Source organism: Patella vulgata, chromosome 2 (assembly GCF_932274485.2).
Source record: "Patella vulgata chromosome 2, xgPatVulg1.2, whole genome shotgun sequence".
Lineage (NCBI taxonomy): Eukaryota > Metazoa > Mollusca > Gastropoda > Patellidae > Patella > Patella vulgata.
Window position 1 is genome coordinate 11,790,097 of NC_065880.2, and position 20,729 is coordinate 11,810,825.

The 20,729-nt window shown below is 35.1% G+C and overlaps 1 protein-coding gene across 1 annotated transcript in view; it reads left to right on the top strand.

The window, feature by feature from the left end:
* Positions 1-2,287: 2,287 nt before the first annotated feature.
* LOC126809707 (RING finger protein 17) overlaps positions 2,288-20,729 on the top strand; it is a 41,962-nt gene continuing 23,520 nt past the window's right edge. The window contains exons 1-21 of the mRNA XM_050534443.2: positions 2,288-2,387; positions 2,773-2,837; positions 4,156-4,253; positions 4,750-4,814; positions 5,784-5,937; positions 6,617-6,697; positions 9,813-9,913; positions 10,747-10,813; positions 11,301-11,349; positions 11,841-11,973; positions 13,665-13,736; positions 14,124-14,260; positions 14,709-14,804; positions 15,326-15,487; positions 15,955-16,243; positions 17,167-17,251; positions 17,786-17,857; positions 18,326-18,482; positions 18,830-18,948; positions 19,895-19,997; positions 20,536-20,711. Of these exons, the coding sequence (XP_050390400.2) occupies positions 2,344-2,387; positions 2,773-2,837; positions 4,156-4,253; positions 4,750-4,814; positions 5,784-5,937; positions 6,617-6,697; positions 9,813-9,913; positions 10,747-10,813; positions 11,301-11,349; positions 11,841-11,973; positions 13,665-13,736; positions 14,124-14,260; positions 14,709-14,804; positions 15,326-15,487; positions 15,955-16,243; positions 17,167-17,251; positions 17,786-17,857; positions 18,326-18,482; positions 18,830-18,948; positions 19,895-19,997; positions 20,536-20,711 (2,325 nt within the window). The 5' untranslated portion in view covers positions 2,288-2,343. The remainder of the gene's footprint in view (positions 2,388-2,772; positions 2,838-4,155; positions 4,254-4,749; positions 4,815-5,783; positions 5,938-6,616; positions 6,698-9,812; positions 9,914-10,746; positions 10,814-11,300; positions 11,350-11,840; positions 11,974-13,664; positions 13,737-14,123; positions 14,261-14,708; positions 14,805-15,325; positions 15,488-15,954; positions 16,244-17,166; positions 17,252-17,785; positions 17,858-18,325; positions 18,483-18,829; positions 18,949-19,894; positions 19,998-20,535; positions 20,712-20,729) is intronic.

Below are 20,729 nucleotides of genomic sequence, written 5' to 3' on the forward strand. Positions count from 1 at the left end.
TCTTTACTGTCACACATCGAGGTATGTTAGCTTGTACTGACATACCTTGGGAAATGAAGAATATAATGATAATGATAATGTCGAAATGAAAGTCAGAATACTCAGAAATTTATATTTTGGTCCGTAGACACTTTTGCTTATGGCTTTCAGTTCCACCTGCCATTAGTCAAAATTTGTTTTTCCTCAGAAATGGAAGTGTCAGTCAAGAACTAAGTAGAACAATTGTCATTGATGTGTCGTCAGGGGCGGATCCAGGAATTTTTGCATGAGGGGGTTAATTTGCCAGGTTCCTGAGACAATTTCCCCCCCCCCCCCCGCATGGTCTCTATCGTCATTTTGGCGTATATACATACACATTGAGCTTTTTAACAGAGAAATTCAACACCTCGTTTGACGTCAATTTTTATTATGAATTAATACAATGACATTGTGATTCAATTTTATGGATGCAAAGTATACAAAATTAATTAATTGTGATATCACATAATGTCTATATCATTATCTTGTCCTTTGAGTGCCCATGCTGTCCCACATCTGACGATAAAGGATAAAGCACACGGCCAAGAAACTTTTCTCATAAAAAGTGTTGATTTACAAAAAAATTTATGTAGCTGAGCAGGATCCGCCCCTGGTCGTTGATATTTAATGGATGGAATTAATTCAACCAATTGGGTTTTCAAATCATTCTCTACCCACACATGTACCAGGGTCATTTTGAATCAGACATGTAAATTTTTTCAATGTGGTTACGTATACAATGCAAAGTGGGAAGATATTGGCTGGACAGCTTCGATTCCACTTACCCTTCTTGAATTTCCAACTATTCCAAGGGTTCTTTAACGTGCACATACACCATTGCTTACATCTGAACCCGATCTTTGCATTCCATCCACACAACTAGGTACATAGTTCCTGCTTGTCCAGGAGGCAGTGCGCCTTTTGGTTGAAGTAGGGATAGAAAAATCTCCCAAGGTTCTTATTTGCCTCAAATAAATAGATTATATGCTGTCTATAAATATATATATTAGCTTTGTGGCATTTTATCCTGCCAAATTACTCTTTTGATGTCATGGACCATCATTGAAAAAGTTCCCAATTCGTGTAGGAACGAAATGAAACTTGACATGAATGTTGCTTGGACTAATAGGCATGGACTGATTTCTGATATGATATTAACTATTCCATGATGACGTCAAAAATCAGAATATGCCTAGTAAGACTGTCATTTCAATTCTGATCTTAATGATACTTTGCAAGATTGTTCCTAGTACAAATGTACATAAAATAATGTACCGTACATAGATTTTCGATCTGACATCACTTTTCTAAAAGCATCAATGGAAAGTCAAAAGCTCCTTCAATACAAGCTAAATCAACACCAAAGTTTACAGAATTGTTCTTTGGTCTAATGGTAGACACGGTGGCTAAGTGGGTAAGACGCTGGCTTGCTAGCTTGGAGGTCATTGTTTGATCCCTGCATTGGCTGAGAAAGTTCATTGGGATTTTCCGACATGGTTTCCCCTTGTCATTGGTGGGATGCAAAATCAAGGTCCCATGTATATATTGATGTGCACATAAAAGATCCCTTGGCCGTTGGAATTCAATATAAGAGTAGGCCATAGTGCCCTCATAGCACACTGTATTGTATGGCATATGCCCATCTTCATTAGCCCAGTCTTTGAACTTCTATGCATCGTGGTCACAATTACAAGATGGCGATGAGGATGTCATATTAATCAGAAAAAGCCTGAAGATCCATTGGTATATCAGATCAATTATTATATATCAATGTTAATACTTTATTCTTGCAGATAATCCTCGAAAACCTAGTAAACAGCCTTTGCTGCTTAACTGTGGACACACATTTTGTGAAAGCTGTGTGTTAAGATTTTCTCGTGAAGATAAGAATGTTATTACCTGTCCACAATGCAAGTTAAGTATTTGAGGAATGACCAGTTGAATTTAAATCTTTTTATAATTTTTAGAGGCATGCCTATCACCATGCCAATGTCGGTTATTAAATACCTGCTATTAAAGGTTCAATGTTCCTTGTACTTGTATAAAGATCATGAAAGAGTATGTATGTGTTCATATTTTAACATATGTCAATTTCTTCTCTGTTTTATATATGTTAATTTGGAAAAATATTGAATTCAGTCATTCGTTTGTTTTTTCATGTTTTAAACTTCAGATCAACATTGTCTTTAATAATTACTTTTCAATTATTTTTCACATTAATCTATGGTTAATATAATATATTAATTCTGTACATGAATTTTTCAGGCAGGTACAAATATTCCAGAAGATGTGCCAGTTTTAAAGTCCTTAACACCAAATTATTATATGATTGGAATGTTATTATGTAACCAGAGAAATTTAGTGGATCAGTAAGTATAGAATTTAACTTATGATAATTCAAACAAAATACACTACATGTAATAGTAACAAATCATTTAGGAGCAAATTGGAATAACATGTGGTTGTATAAAGAGTTACGGGATATATTCTTAACTGGATGCTTTTCCTAGTCAAAACCCGACAGTTAAGGGGTTAAATCCCATTCCATTCATTCATGCTAAGAAGACTTTATTTTCAGCGATTTCAAATTATTACGATCAGAGTTATGGCCCTTGTTCAATTTGAAATATCTTGTGGCTGCTCACCCGATTGATTTGAAATTTAGAACTAGATAGGAACCAATCAAATTGTAATTATTTTTGATTATTATTTGATTGTATAAAGTATATATCTCTTTTTATTTTTCTCCTACAGAGAATTAAGTCGATTAATACCAGCTGGTGCCTCAACCACACTCAGAAGAAGTGTAGACAGAAAATGTAAGTTGTCTAAACATGTAGTTCTAAAACCTGGGAGCTATGGTTGGAACTAGATCAAATTTCACATTTTCTGGACCCTGTTTCTCGAAATTAATAGATACTTCAATTTTGATTGGCTAAGCACTAAAATCAATCTAATATTATCCAATCAAATTACTGACATTTTTCTTTTGATGCTTAGTACAAAGTTCTTAATAGATTTGTAAAATCTTGATATATGGAGGGGCTTGGGTGGCAGAATGGTTAGCGTGTGCGTGAAACATTATAATGTCTGTCATTGAGTCAACTGGCGTGGGTTTGATTCCCCGGTTGTACATGACATGGGTTTTCTACGGGCCCTCCGGTTTCCTCCCGCTGCTAAAGACCCCTACGCGCAAGTGAATTATCAAAATAAAATTAAACCTTATATTAGTCTCGAAATGACCTGGAGGTTAAACCCCATTTCTCTCTCTCTCTCTCTCTCTCTCTCGATATGTGGAATTTGCTAACAGTAATTGTGTATCCATCAAATTGTTCCTGGTGTTAATGAATGTTTGTTCTTGTTTAGGCTACACAAAATAAATGTCTTGTTTCTCGGGCAACTGACAGCTGAAACTGTAGGGGGGGAGGGCGGTTTATTTTTTTTTTTACCTCATTTCTGGCTAGAGGATGGTGCAAAATAAAATTTGGCTATTGTTGAAAATTGTTGGGGCGGGAGGGCGGCATGGTATTTTTTATTTTTTTTTAATGAGAAAGTCATTACTTGCATACGGTTTTGCTTTCAGTTATATATTATACATACTTAGAACATAAACCCAAAAATCAAGTCTACTCAAACACTGAACACTGACTGAAAGGAAAATAATGAAGCTGGCAATAATGAGCCGATTAAGATCGAATGATTGAAATACATTGCATTGTTGTCAATGACTTTCGGTGTTGAACACGAATCAAATTGTAGTTCACAAGGGGAGGTAATTAAAATCACGTGATACAAAAATGGAGGTTCTTTCGATATCAATAAAAAAGACCCGTAAATGAGTGTTTACATCTGAATCAGTTTAATACATTTGAATGGATATTCACGTATGGGGCATGTAGATACATGCGGCATATTCTTTTTATGACTTGCTTATCGATGTTCGGGCGGGCGTTACATATTTTTTATTTTTCATCAAGACTAATAAATAGGCCGCATGCGCAACCAATTTTGCGTGCGGGCGGTGCCCGAGAAAACAACTTATTTTATTTGTGTTGCCTTATTAATTCCATCTTTATTAGCCCGGTTGGTGCAGGAAAGTAGGATGTTAATCCCCATTTTATTTTAATTCTTTTATAGATAGTGATAAACTATTTTGTCAAGAATGTAATATGAATAAAGCAACATGTCGTTGTGTTAAATGTGATTGTTTTATGTGTGGACTATGTTTTACTAAGGTAAGTTATCTTTGATTCTTTGGCAGTGTTATTCTAAATTGAATGGTGGTTGTAGTATGTAAATGAATTTTGTAGATACTGTATAACATTTACTGTGACTTCTGATATTTTATTGTTAGTTACTAATAACATGTAGGTCGTCTATCTATCTGTACCTTCAAAAACATTTCCAGTGACGTGTGATGTTGATGACTGTGTTGTCTTGTTTATTTTCAAGAAAAGGTCGTTGGAACTCCATGAATTTTTTTTTATTGTTTGTATGACTCAAAAAAAAGAATTTGAATGTCTGTATCTCAGAAATAGATTGACTCCAATTTTATATAGAATCTAAGTATTGTAAGTTTTAAAATAATATTTTTGAAAACTGATTCAAGATGGCCAAAGAGCTAGTTCATCGAGAGTTCAATAATTAATGATATTTTTAAAAACTGATCCAAGATTGCTAAAGAGCTACTTCAATGAGAGTTCAATGATTAATATGTTTTGTCCACTTTAGGTACATTCAAAATATAATGCTTTACGTCAACATCAAGCATTAGAACTAGGAGACGGTGGTGATTCGTAAGTATAGACTTACTTGTTCAAATCCGTTTAAATCTTGGCCATCCAATGGTCTAGAGAGTTGATTATAGGCTGGTCTTGTGAATAAATGTCTAAATAATAATTTATTTAAACAGGCATTATGTAAGAGCTAAGTCTGTTGCAGGTCTTTCTTTAGGCCTTAAATGTTATATCAACTATTAATTAGACATTTATTAACATGATAAGACCATAATCAAATCTCGGTGCCATTGGATAAGTCCAATTTTAAACAGTTTAGAATGGTTCAGCCATTTATTGATTTAATCGAAAAATGGTGAAGCAGGCTTAAGCTTCAAACAACCAGTATGGTGGTTACAATCAGTGCACATGTTTTGTCAAACCTTCAAAGGCTAATATCTTTGCTCAGAATAAAGTAAATTGAATGAAATTTTCAATATATTCATTTTGCATTATCTAATTTTGAACAATTATAGTCAAAACGGCCAGTTCTTTATCTAAATCTTACATAATGCATCTTTAAGATTTGAAGCCAGAAAAAAGACCTGCAATAAGCAGATTTAGCTCTTACATAATGCATCTTTAAGGTTGATGCATACTGTAATGGATATTATTAAGTATCAAGAAACCTGTCCAGAACAGACAGTTTATAAGTACATATATATGAATCAATATCAAAATAAATATAATACAATACACAAAAACACATACTTATGGAAAAACAGGTACTTAATTTATTAGGGCGACGTTTCGAAGAGTATTCTCTCAATGTTATCAAGCTAACGTCATCCAAATAAATTGAGTAGCTGTTTTTCCATAAGTTTTTTTTTTTTGTGTATTGCTCTATCCAGTTGCTAAATGCCTCTGAAAGAATATAATACAATTGAAGGGAAACTAGACTTTTACAGGCAAAGTATTTATTATTTTTATAATTCATAAATCAGTGTTGTTATAAATGTATATATTATTGTTTTTTGTTTCATAAATTAGCGTTATTATAAAAGAAGAAACGGCCAATGTATGTAAAGAACATGACAGTCGACCTATAGAATATTTTTGTGAAGATGATTTAACACCAATCTGTTCTCGTTGTGTTATTATTGGTGAACATAAAGGTCATTCCATAACCTCAATGGAGGATAAGGTAGGCTATGTTCATTAGAGTATTGCATAAGAGTATGGTTTTAATATATTTCTGTTTGATCTTTTTGAATGTATATTTAGTTAATCATAGTATATACGCCTTATTTTTTTCTCAAACTGGTTTCAATAATGGTATAATGTGTATGTTTTCAATATATCTCTGTAATCCTCTGTTTGATCTTTTAATTTTATAATTAGCTAAACCTAGTATTATGTACCTTTGTTTCATCAATAGCATGTGATATAGCTACTCATGTTCACCTTCTTTACATACCATTGGATAGTTCGCACTGATGTTTGTATATATATTCATATTTTTCTCATTTTATTTATCTATTTGTGTATATGCTTGATAACGACTTGTGAAATCTTGTTGAAACATCGCAGTGAAATAAACCATAGTAATTGTTATCCATAAATAGTGTGTTATTTGATTATGTTCCAATTACTAAATGCCCATTCAAAGAATATAATTTTGAATTGATTACAATAAAGGGCAGACAATTTTGAACTTGGAGACTCTTCCAGTGATTGATTTATTTTATAATTTGATGTACTATTGACATAACATGATGTTTTTCATATCCAAGTTGTTATCCTGGTTATAAAATTTTTGGATTTGAAAAAAAATATTGCTGTCTTTTGTCTTCTTGAGAATTGTTTTTATTTTTGTTTTAAAGAATAAATTAGTATTAGCAGATATGGAACCAGCTCTACAGATAGCTAATCATGTGATTAAAAAACTACGAACAACAGAACAGGTATTATTTTCATGTTACATGTCATAATTTACAACCTTGTAGACAAATCTAATAGAGAGAGAAATGGGGTTTAACGTCACAAACTAGGTCAATTCAAGACTAACATATGGTTCAATTTTATTTCTATTATTCGCTTGCGCATAGGGGTCTTTAGTAGTGGGAGAAAACTGGAGGCCTCAGTTTGTGTTGAGTGGATGTTAAACCCCCTCTCTCTCTCTTTCTCTGGACAAATGTAAGACGTCTTCCTCTTCACTTTGGATTTACCGAACATGTAAAATCTATGAACATTAGACTTGCTCTTCCTTCACTTTTATAGAGAATATATCACATTGGATACGATATATCATATGTTAACTGACCGGCTGCCATTCACTTGAGAAATGATACCTGATGGCAGTGATTGGTTCAACATACAGGTTATTTTTTTTTTTATTTTTTTTATATTTGTAAAAAATCTGTAAATAGGCGAACAGCCTTCCCAGATTTCTCTCAGCTACTAGTTTCGTTCTTATTCGAAGTCTTCAGGCTTAAATGAGGATGTGCGGTGGCCCTCTATATATAGTGTCGGTGGGCACCGGAGCACATGTGATTTCACAGATGCACCGGATTCGTTCTTTGGCACCGGAGTCGATTATTCCAAAAAGTGTGCAAAGATATTCGGCTAAGAATTTGCCGTCATGATTATGCTTATTTGCATTGACTCAAGGCTCCTAACCCCTTTGATCTCTTAAGTTTAAAATTTCCTAAACTAACGAGGGCTTAAAAATAACTCTATTAGGTTATGGGCGTGTATGCACTAATTTTTTATTTGCTTTCGCCGTAGGGGTACCACGGCTAAATTAATTGGGAACTCATCCTTGTTTTTCATATTCGGCCTTGAGTTAGGCTAAGAATTATGCTACTATAAAGTGGGGGACCTTTACTCTTTTTACTCACTAACCCCTTTGCACTACGTTCTTAAAATTCCGTTAGCTATTTCTCTCGTGTGCATCCCCATTTTTGGAACTCGTATCATTGACTCCGCTCAAGATACCTGGCATATTGCCATTAATTAGCCATAGAGGTATCCCGTGACGTCACAATAGGGACGTTCACTAATATTCCTACCTGCGAAAATGAAGCACATCTGTGGAAATTTGCGGACAATGTCTCCGAAACAACGGAGGTAAAATATGGCAGATCGCCTTGTCCTGTATCTTTCCAACCATGAGTAACTGGGAGGCTTTTTGTGAAGGAGTTGATCTTTGTCTCGAACTAGAGGCCTGGCCAGTTTCTCGCGCATCGAATCGCGATGTTTTGGCAGAATCAAACATCAGTAAAGAAGACTGGGTATTTTTACAACGTTTCAATTGAGAAACGCAAAGACAACCTCGTGAGCTCCTTGTTGAATTCAAGAAATCTTTTCCTGGAGCCACTTTTCAAAGTATGCGAAATAGTAGCATAATTCTTAGCTTATCTCAAGGCCGAATATGAAAAACAAGAACGAGTTCCCAATTAATTTAGCCGTGGTACCCCTATACACGCCCATAACCTAATAGAGTTATTTTTAAGCCCTCGTTAGTTTAGGAAATTTTAAACTTAAGAGATCAAAGGGGTTAGGAGCCTTGAGTCAATGCAAATAAGCATAATCATGACGGCAAATTCTTAGCCGAATATCTTTGCACACTTTTTGAAATAATCGACTCCGGTGCCAAAGATCGACACCGGTCCATCTGTGACATCACATGTGCTCCGGTGCCCACCGACACTATATATAGAGGGCCACCGCACATCCTCATTTAAGCCTGAAGACTTCGAATAAGAACAAAACTAGTAGCTGAGAGAAATCTGGGAAGGCTGTTCTCCTATTTACAGATTTTTTACTTCAACCCAACTGCGGAGCAACCTATTCCAAGCTATGAATTTTTTAAAATCAATGATTTCAAATGAGATCCTGGATTTTGAGTCTAATATCACAATAGGGGAAGTTCACCCCGTACCAAAAAGACTCAGGGTAGACTTCAGCTCCGAAAATCAAACCGGAGCAAAGTCCGCCAATCAGAAAGCGCTTGTTCTGCCCTTAGCAGTTATACCGGAGCGCAAAACACTCCGAAACTTGAGCAGCAAAATTAGCCACCTGGGTATGCAAATAGACTACCACCAGGCGTGCCTAAATAAACAAATGATACCGAGACAGTTTAGGCTGAGAATTAACTCCAACTTTACTACATACAACAGTGTGTTGCTTAGAAATAGACTATGAAAGCCATAGCCAAAATCTTCTCAATTTTTATCATTAAAGAGGCTACCCACACAAAGTAGTGTCGGAAAATAAGAACAGGGCAAATTCTCTAGCCAGAAAAGACCTGTTAAGCCCGACTACGGCTACCATTTTGAAAAAACGAAAGTTGCTCGTTTCTATCACGGATTATAATCCAACTGCTGTTCAAGTTAGCATGCTCGTAAAAGAGAAATGGCATCTATTAACCGGATCAGACATGTGCCGTTCCATCTCAAAGATAAAACCAATCACGGCATTTAGGAGGAATCCTAATTTGAAGGATACGCTGATGAAAGCAAGATTCATCTATCCACCACGGTTCCCGCAAACCAGCGGAGTCACGGTTCAAAATCTATTCGAAAAATGTATCAAGAAGGACTGTGATATCTGCTACAAATTAGACCAAAATAACTACTTTATTAGTGGTAAAACTGGCAAGAAATATTCCTGCCGCACGGGCTATAATTGTTTAAGTAGAAATATAGTCTACCTATTAACATGCTCCTCCAAAAAACAATACATAGCCTATGTAGGAGAAAGCAAACATGTCTTTTCAAAACGAATAAAGGAACACTATGTAGATATTAGACACAACAGACCAAAGCCGGTCGCACTACCCTTCAACTTAGATAGACATATGAGTAGAAATGTTATGATTAAAATTATGGAGCTTTTTAAGACTGACCCAGATAACGGCAAAAATGATGCCGTGGCAAAAACGATGCCGTAAGGAAAGCCAATGAATTCAAATGGATTCACACTTTAAGAACATTCGCACTGGATGGCATTAACGATAACATGTAGTCCCGAGGGGTCCCCCACTTTATTGTTTACTATATTATATTTGATTTTCAGTCTTTCAATGATTTACTACCAAATGCTAAAACAGAAACCTGTACTGTTATAGATGATATTCGTTCACATTTCCAGTCATTACACGGTATATTACAATCTAGGTAGGTTATTCTTTACAGATCTTTAAAAACTATAATTATAGTTATGAGGAGTCCATATTCCCGAAAATTCATGAAAACTTATAAAAATAATTTTGTGGTATAACCTCAGACCGACGCACAGATTTGATCATGTCATCAGATTAGGATTTCTGGAAATCCATGCAGTTTGTATACATTATAGCTCTCAGAATATAAATGCTGTATTGGTAAATGTTATTCGGAGAAAAAGCTTGGTAGGCTTTGTGGTATAACCTCCGACCGACGCACAAATTTGATCATGTCATCAGATTAGGATTTCTGGAAATCCATGCAGCCTGTATACATTATAGCTCTCAGAATATAAATGCTATATTGGTAAATGTTACTCAGAGGAAAAGCTTGGTAGGCTTTGTGATCCCAATACTTAATGGATTGTAACATTCAATATTAACTTGGCAACTGTCTGAATCACAGCCATTGTCCGGGATTCCATGTGCCTGTTGATTATGTACATGGTTCCCACCTAGTTCTCCAACCTCATGGGTTTTCTCTGGGTCCTCCGGTTTCCTCCAACTGCTAAAGACCCCTACGCGCAAGTAAATTATTGAAATAAAATTAAACCACATGTTAGTCCTGAAATGACCTAGTTTGTGTCGAATGGACGTTAAACCCCATTTCTCTCTCTTTCTCCCACCTAGTTCTATGTTCGCATCCTTTGCTTCATGAAGCCTACCAAGTTTTTCTCAAGTAACAAATTGACGCCTCCCCCCGCACCTGTGTTTGGCTCATAATACAAGACAATGGAAAAAAATGAATAATCAACATACTCAAACCTAGTGTTGTTTATATTTCAGAGAACAGTCATTGATAAAACAGGTTCATGATAAATTTAATAATTGTTTACTACCTTTACTATACAAGGTAAGATACTATACACATATACTGTCTTTTTTTCGGGGTGTTTGATAGACGAATGGTTAGCACGTGCCCGATGTAACATACGGTCTGTCATTGGTTCAACTGGCGGGGTTCCGATTCCCCGGTTGTATGTGACAAGCAAATTGTTGAAATTAAATTGAACCATCCATATGTTAGTCTAGAAATTACCTAGTTTGTGTCAACTGGATGTTAAACCCTCTCTCTCTGTGTCTCTCTGTCTCTCTCACCTTTACTATTACTATACAAGGTAAGATACTATAAAAAAAATACACTTTGTTCTTTTTTTGCGCCCCGAATCTCTTCTTTTTTTCTTAACCCACATGACCAAGTTGATAAACACAAATCAAATCAAATGTTGATTGTGCTTTGATCACAGTGTTTTTACATTAAAGGCATTTTATTCTGTTATCTTTGACAGATTGAATACAGTTTCATTTTAATATGTTTTCCTTTCTTTATTGAATTTTAGAAAGCAGATTTAATTGAAGAAAAAAGACGTCTGGAATCTGCTGTGAAAGGTTTGTTAAAGATACATTATGGGAGATTAAAGAGCTGGCAGTTCTCACTATAATAGTTAAAAACTAGATAATGTAAATGGAATATGCTGAAAATTTCGGTCAAATTGCTCCATCCTGAACCGAGAATTTAGTGATTGAATTTTCGGCCTAGCCTCAGTCATCATTACTGAAGTCGGTATGATAAAAGACCTAATCTCCTAATCCAGTAAATATCGCAGGGTAGCGATGACATCGAGAGTTGAATATGGTCTGAACAAGATAATTAATGTTTACTTAATAATTTAGATAACATTTCAGGACTAAAGAAAGACCTGCAATAGGCAGATTTAGCTCTTGCTTAATGTATGTTTAAATGAATCAATAAAAAGTTTTTCTTTCTTATAATTGATAAAATAAACCAATGAAGTGAAATAGATGAGATAAATAATTTGACAATTCTTCTTTATTAATGTTCTAATGAATACATATATCATTATTTCTTTTGTTTTTAGCTGCACAAAGGATATTAAATAACAATAATGAAAATGTTCTGAATGCTCAAGAAATATTAGATCATTTAACCAAAGCTAAAGATATACCATGTATAGCTGTTAAACAAACACCTGAATCAACAGATAGTATCAGGTAATACTCTTTTAAACATTTGAAGTTACATAGAGATAGACAATATTTCGATAATAACATTAACCTGGAATGAAAATAATTGGTTTTTCACAATTCATACAAGTATTTGGACTGAAAAACATTAAGATATATTCTTAGAAAGTGTCAAACTGTGATTTTAAAATTCCTTGAAAATACCTAATTGAGTTCCTTAAAAATCCTGATTTTAGATCTTCGGGAACCTGCGGGAACCCTGTGCTCAATTCCACTCCACTCCACTCATCTCTATCCTGTTTGGATGGGACGAAAAACAGAGGTCTGGTGTACACATGTAAAAGATCCCTTGACAGTTGGGATTCAATACAGACCTGTCAACTCTACCGCATCACGCGGTAAAGTGCCGCGAAAAAGGCCTCATGTACCGCTCTACTGCGCGGTAATAGATTTCTACCACATTTTCAAACAAAGAGTTTTTTAATTTCCTCGCCAAAACTATGGAACTAAGGGAAGCAACTCTTTGCATGTAAACAATAAAGATCGCGCCTTTCGGTTATCAACATCGATTTGGGATATTGTAAGGTGTAATTTAGCTAAGAGATTTGTTCTCAAATTCTTTTCAATCTATTTTAGAGTAAATAAAGTGGATATAATTATTGGCACGTGTTCCAAAATACTCTTAAAATGCGTAGCGATAAACTAAACAAATAGCGACCAATTTACGGCAGCAATGGCTGACATTTTCATTGCGGGCGTACGTACAGCATCTAATACAATACTACGAATGCAACACAACCTGGATATTTAATTTCAAGATGGGAATACGCCTCGCCGATTCTGACTTACATGGAACACTCTCTCGAATAAATGTAAAAGCAGATTTACGCAATCACGGGAGAAAGAAATCCCGTACATTGAGAGGATAATCGCCATCCATGGGGGGCATGAAAATATGATTAAATCGATACCAATATTTAGTCGTTACCGGTACGTTCTGCAAAATTAATTTTTTACGCCCCCCTCCCCTCTATTCCTAATGTAGAAATACTATAGAATCTAAGAAGCACACCAATTATCTTACATGAAACACAATAATGTTAAAAACTCTGGAATGAGGAACATGTCACAAAGATATTTTTTAAAATCATGCTAAGTTAAAACAAAAGCAAAGTGTTACTGCCAGTACTACTGGACTGGTAATTTTAATTTTTTTTTTACGTTACTAATTATTTCTTTCTGTACGACTGTAGGCTACATATTCAATTTTGATTTAATTACATAAATAATTTTAGATATGGTACCATTGCTTGTGTATATTTTATCTATTACCCATTTAATGCAATTTTTGTATTGTTGGGCCTGCAGTTCAGTGTATCATTTCTAAATTAATTACCCTTGGAAGTTCGAATTTACGCGTTTCTACTGCATTTTTTACACTACCCTACTGCATTTCAGCTCTGAAGGGTTGACGTGTCTGATTCAATATAAGAGTAGACCGTAGTGCTGCTGTCCGGGCAAAATTTCCCTAATAGCACACTTTATGGTGTATGCCCGTCTTTATTAGTCCGGTTAGAGCAGAACAGTAGGATGTTAAAACCCATTTCATTTCATCTCTATCCCTGTATGGACTTCATAAAATCATGGACTATAACTAAACTTATAATATCCTTTTAGTCTGTCAACATGTAATATTTTAAATATTCCGATTTCTATAGATGGAGTTGTGGTGAATCAGTTGATGATATTATAAAAAATCATGGTACTGTAGAAGGATCCATACCAAATAGGTTCGTACTATTTTAACATGGAAATATAACATTCATTACAACCGGTTGGGATCTAATATGATAAGACCTATATCTAAGGAGAGCTGCGGTGGCTCAGTGAGTAAGACGCTGGCTCGCTAGTCTGAAGGTCTTGGGTTCGCTGCCTTGTTGACCAAGAAAGTTTCTCAGGATTTTTAGGGGGTGGTTTCCCCATGTCAAGGACAGCTGTCTAGTCGTTTAGATGGGATGGAAAACCAAGGTCCCATGTACACATTCGTGGGCACGTAAAAGACTCCTTGGCATTTGGAATTCGATATAAGAGTAGGCTGTAGTGCCGCTGTCCAAGCAAAATATCCTTCCTATCGCAGTGTGTTGACTGACACCAATATTGTCCTTTAATATTTGTAGATTTACAATACAGACTGCTAGTGAAGTAGGTGATGTTGATGATACAGATACATTAAGTACTGTTAGTCATTCTAGTCATACAAGTCATACAAGTCATACAGATACTATCAATAGTGGAGAAGATGTTATTATAGAAGGTAAGGGACAATGTATAGTCCTTAGGATGGACGAAAAAATCGAGGTCCGTCCAGCATGGCTCCTCCTTGTCAGTGATGCTGGACGGAGGGCCTGACAAGGACAACTGTCTAGTCGTTCAGATGTGACGAATAACAGGTCCTGTGTACACATTGGCGTGCACGTAAAAGATTCCTTGACAGTTGGAATTCAATATAAGCAATATAAGAGTAGGCCGTAATGCCACTGTCCTGGCAAAATTTCCCTCGAAGTGGAGAAGATGTTATTATAGAGATAAGGGATAATGTACAGTCATTAGATTGGGATTAAAAAAATGAGGTGTACACATTGGTGCGCACGTAAAAGAACCCTTGACAGCTGCAATTCCAAATAAAAGTCGGCTGTAATATTCTGGTGATTATTGAACTATATAAACATATATTTCTCTAAATTTAAATATTTTTATTTTAGATGATACTTGTAAAGAGGTCCTCTTAGAAGAGTATGACAAAAATGTAAAAAGAAACTTTGTACTGGATAAACAAACCTATAGAGCAAAATATCCAGGTAAGATTTTCTGTATTAACGTAAAATTTAAAGTGTCAGACAATCAATATCTATTGATATGCATTTAAATTTATGGTGGGTAGGTTTTCTAATTTAAGTTGTTGACCTAAAGATATATAAATTTATCTTACAATTGTATAAAATATGGGGGGGGGGGGGGGAGTGGCCGAATGATTAACACGTGCACATTGTATCAGACGGGTCTGTCATTGAGTCAAATGACGTGGTTTCGTTTCCCTGCTTGTACTTGACAAGGAGTAGGGTTGTCTGTCCAACCTAGTGGGTTTTCTCCGGGTACTCTGGTTTCCTACCACTGCTAAAGACCCCTATGCACAAACAAATAATTGAAACAAAAATTTAACCATATGATAGTCCTGAAATGACCTAGTTTGTGTTGAGTGGATGTTAAACCCATCTCTCTCTCTCTCTCTCTCTCTCTCTCTCTCTGTATAAAATATGAAGTAGTTCTGTATCAAATTATTTTCTGATTTTAATACTGTTAACTTTGTTGTTTGTTTCAGGTCATTGTGAACAAGTGTATATTACCCATATTAAAAATCCAACTCAGTTTTATTGTCAGAAGAAGAATGATAAGAGTAAACTATATAATATGAGTAAAAATATGAATATATGGTGTCAGAGTTTATCTAGAGAATGTGATATACCTACACATGTTGAAGAAGGTAAATTCTATACAATACATCTATACAGTATTGTCGTCGCCCCTGTCCGTCCGGACGTCCACAATTTCTTTGTGGACACTCTACAGGTCACAATTTTTATTCGGTTTTGACGAAACTTTAAATATAGGTCTATCTCCCAAAGATCTCGGTTTCTTTTGATATTCGCATGTATCGGACCATAACTTCATGGACTATGGACCCTGATTGTATGAAAAATCAAGTTTTTAACTCTTGATCACACCAATGGAATTCGTCTGACTTAACTGGTTACTGGAGTTTTGTCTCATCTCACATCATCTTCTATATGAACCCCTTGTGTGTCACTGAGATCCCAGTACAGATGTCTTTCGATCACTAGTATCTCCAGCTGCCTCAGACAATGCTTTACAAGATTGTCGTCATCCTCTACCTCTGTTGTCCCATTATTTTAAATCAGTTGAAATAAGGATTTATTATATTTTTTTCAGGAGATTTAGTAATAGGTATGTATAGTGATGATAAGAAATGGTACAGAGCTCGAGTTAAACGTGTTATACCACCAATATCACCTGGTGATGCCAGTAAAACAACAGATACATGTGCTGCTTCATCAGATACATGTGCTTCAACACAGGATAGTGAAGCTTCACAAACAGACGATAATATAATTAAAACTAAAATCAAGAAAAAGAGGAAGAATAGATCACAGAATAATGAGGAAAAGGCGGAAGTCCTATTCTTTGATTATGGAAATACCGAAGTCTTACCGTTAAGCAAGTTAGTATAAATTTCTTTAAAAATTGTTGAGCCACTTGTCTATTTATATATTGTTAATGATAAAACGTCATTTATATTGGGGATGCTCAATTCACAGTCCATAATGTCCCAAAGTTGACAGAATTGCAATCGGGTAAAGCAAAATTCAGGTGTCACAATTCTGTCAGTCCCGACAACGGAGGTGGTGTGAGTAAAATCGTGACATAATTAAACACAACGAATATGTTTCGGCTTCGGCTGCATGGTTGGTTGAGATATTTACTTACTCAGTCGGCGCATGCGTTATTGCCCGAAATCAACCTTTTCACTCAATTGTCACTATTTTTGTGATTGAGAGAATTCTATTACGGAACATTCAATCGAATACCCCCAAAATGTGTTAATACTAAAGAACAGTTTCTAAGGCACTGTTGGTTATATTCACTGATTATTTGCACAAGATTTTGAAACAAAAATGTTTTGAGTTAACATTAATTTGGCAAAGTATACAATATAATGTATGTTGGAACTTTGTGTGACAGATAGGCTAGGTAAATGCAACCATAGAATTTCAGCTAGGTCTTACATCTCAGTTTACAGCTCCACTTGTTAGATAATTGGGGAGTGGGTGGCCGAATGGTTAACGCATGCGCATTGTATTAGAAGGTTTGTCATTGAGTCAAGTGGCGTGGTTTAAATTTCCTGGTTGTAGGTGACAAGGAGTAGAGTCGTCTTGTCAAATCTCATGGGTTTTCTCTTTGTCCTCTGGTTTCCTCCCACTGCTAAAGACCATTGCACGCAAGCGAATTATTGAAATTAAATTGAACCATGTTAGTCCGGAAATGACCTAGCTTGTGTCAGTGTTATTTACATTATTTTAATTTAAATAAACTGTTTAGTTGTTATAAAAGATATATTTAAACCATTGTTTTCTGTTTGTATAGAATGAGGAACATGCAGCAGAGGTTTTTAAAGTTACCATCATTTATGTTAGAATGTGCTTTACATGATATAGAACCTAATAATGATGTAAGTAGAGTTTATATCAAGATATTAGCTTTTGAGTTTTAGGCTAGCCTCGAGTAACGTTACTAAAGTTGGTACGATAAAAAAACTATGTCTCAATCATCCAATTTTACGTTCAATCATTTTAAAAAAAATGTATTCCAATCCGCTAAACATTGCATGCTAGCGATGACATCGAGAATTGATTATTGTCTGGATAAGTTATTTAATGTTTAATTGATAATTTTGAGCCTAAAGAAAGACCTACAATAGGCAGATTTGGGTGGCTTTTGCATAATGTATGTTTAATAAAATGAAGATGAAAATATATTGCCGTTTCCAACTAGTGAAGATTCAGACATTTTGCAAACAAACCATGCTTTCATGAGGTGATTGTATTGACATTTTCCACTTAGGGTAAGCCGAGATTTGCAATTTGATTTAGTTGATGCTTTGGTACACGATAACTTTGATTCTTATTAAGTGAGTGATGAAATGTGTTTTGTAGTTACATTAAATTTATTACATTTGTTAACCATTTTAATTCTATAAATATAGGAAGCTGTATGGCCTAAAGAAGCTGCTCAAACTGTGAAGAAAATGACAGATGGAAAAGTCATGTTTATGAATGTAAGTTATCAAGTATCATTTCACATTAACATTTATCTTCAATAGAAGGCTTGATCTCGCTTTAACTACGTACATCTTATCAAGGCCTTCACGTAATACCCTGCATATTTCAGCACTAATTTCGATTGGGTATTCACCCAACTTGTGAGCTATCAAGTTATCAAGTATCATTTCACATTAACATTATGAATGGGGTTTCTGCACCGACTGGGCTAATGAAGACGGGCATAGGCCATGCAGTGTGCTATGAGGGAAATTGATCCAACTGTAAAGTGTTCTTTACATGCACACCAATGTATACACAAGACCTTGGTTTATCATCCCATCCGAACAACTATGCCTTGCCATTATAAATGAAGTAAATAATAATGGGTCACTTATTTCTATACTACACATTGATTAACTACAAATAATAGGTTGAAAAAGATGTAATATGTGGATTTGAATAATTTATTAAAATATTTTCAGGTTATCCGTGAAATAAATGGTGTATTACAAGTAGATCTACATAAACCACCTGATAATGATATAATGGATGACAGACCAGTGTCATTACGAGAGAGTTTAATATTTCTAGAACTAGCAAGATTTGCTTCTTCTAGTGATCCAGAAAATATAAAACCAGGTAAATGTTTTTTTTATGTTGACTATTTTCACCGTTTCTTTAAAGTTTTGTCTTTTAGAAAAGGTTTAAAGAGAGAAAAATGGGGTTTAAACTCTTTCTCTCTTAAATGTGTAGCCAATGTGTATATACAAAATGTCGTTAAGTATTCATTATATTGTTTTGTTGTTTACTGATTTCTTTTACATATCCATATTAATTCTTGTATTTAGAAGAGATGTCATCCATGCCTGTTCCTCAATCCCTTTCAATTTCTGAATAAAATATTGTTTAAAAAAAAAAAAAAGAAAAAAATCTTGTGTAGTGGAAGATTAAAATCGTGTATATAAAATAGTTTGTAATATTTGTAGTATTACCAGTAGTGTATACAGCTAGAAGTTATACAACAACAGAACCTAGAATGGAAGCTGAAATATTTGATGTAGTTGTGACTAGTCCAGATACACCATACCATTTCTTTGTACAACCAGTAAGTCATGTTTATCACCATAATGTTCCATTATATATCGTCATGTTTCTGGTGAACTGGCTAATCTGATATATTTAAGAATTGTAGCCATCAAATAATAACGTTTATTTGTGATTTTATAGTTCATACATGTACATCAGGACACTGAACACCATTTACATAAATGGTATTATTTGATGGCTACAGAGATAACAACGGAACGCAAATTTCAAACATATGATTCTCAATGCCCGTCTTCATTAGCCCAGTTTGGAGCCGAACAGTAGGACGTTAAACACCATTTCATTTTAATGCATTTTCGTGGTTTGAGAAACATCTGTTATAGAATTGGATCTGCTTGAGTTTGTTAAGTAAGAGCGCAGTAAAGAAAATTATTGTCCCCCGCCTTTTGAAGAAAGCAGGGGACTATTAAAATGGGTTCGTCCGTCTGTCTGTCTGTCTGTCTGTCTGTCTGTCTGTCTGTCTGTCTGTCTGTCTGTCTGTCTGTCTGTCTGTCCGTCCGTCTGTCTGTCCGTCACACTTTTTGGGACACAATAACTCTCTTCCTAATTGAGCTAGAATGTTCAAACTTGGTGTATGTGTTTATTAGGTCAATGCCTTGATGGAGTTCGAAGATGAGCATTTTCCGCTTAGGGTAAGCAGAGATAAGCAATTTGATTGGTTGATGCTTTGGGACACGATAACTCTCTTCCTAATTGGGCTAGAATGTTCAAACTTGGTGTATGTGTTGATTAGGTCAATGCCTTGATGGAGTTCGAAGATGAGCATTTTCCGCTTAGGGTAAGCAGAGATAAGCAATTTGATTAGTTGATGCTTTGGGACACGATAACTTTTAATTGAGCTAGAATAGATAATTTGTGATAAATTTATATGTGTCCTCTAATTATTTTCCTATTTCGGCGGGGGACATCAGCCTCACTGTTGGCTTGTTATATTTTATTTTCAGCTTGGAGATGAAGCTCAATATTTGACGACGATGATGACTAAAATGCAGCAAACATATTCAGTAGATAGTGGGGATCTTTATACTGTCTATTGTCCACAAAAAGGTAATGTATATTACAAATCACTATTATAAAGCACAATATTTAATTAACAAAATAGACGCCAACAAATTCTGTTAGCGCTAGTATAGGCTATATGTGTAATGGGCACTGATGAATGGATAAATTCAAATGGTTCAGAAATCACTATTATAAAGCACAATATTTAATTAACAAAATAGACGCCGACAAATTCTGTTAGCCCTAGTATAGGCTATATGTGTAATGGGCACTGATGAATGGATAAATTCAAATGGTTCAGATACAGCGATTATCTGTATTTGATGCTTATCATCAAACATGCTGGGTATTTTCAAATAATGGCCAGGATTGTTTAAGACAAGCAGAAGGGCTAATTAAGCTCAAACATCCATTTTTGATTTCACTGCATCCCAGAATTCTCAGTAGGATCAAAGCCTTTTATTAATAAGGGGCAGTAACTCATTTTAGCATAAAAAAAACCTCCAGAATGGTTTAGACCACTATTTCTTAATAACATGAATAAGTTGGTTTTAGTAACTAGAGTATATGACTATATTTATAGATATGATATGTGTAGCCCAGTATACTAGTGATGGTTTATGGTATAGAGCTAGAGTAGTGAATATACCTGGTAGAAAACTAGTAGATGTACAGTATGTAGATTATGGCTATGTTGATCGTATACCATACTGGAACATTCGTAAAATACTTGACAGTTTTCTTGTGCTTCCACCACAGGTTAGTGACTGACAGTCT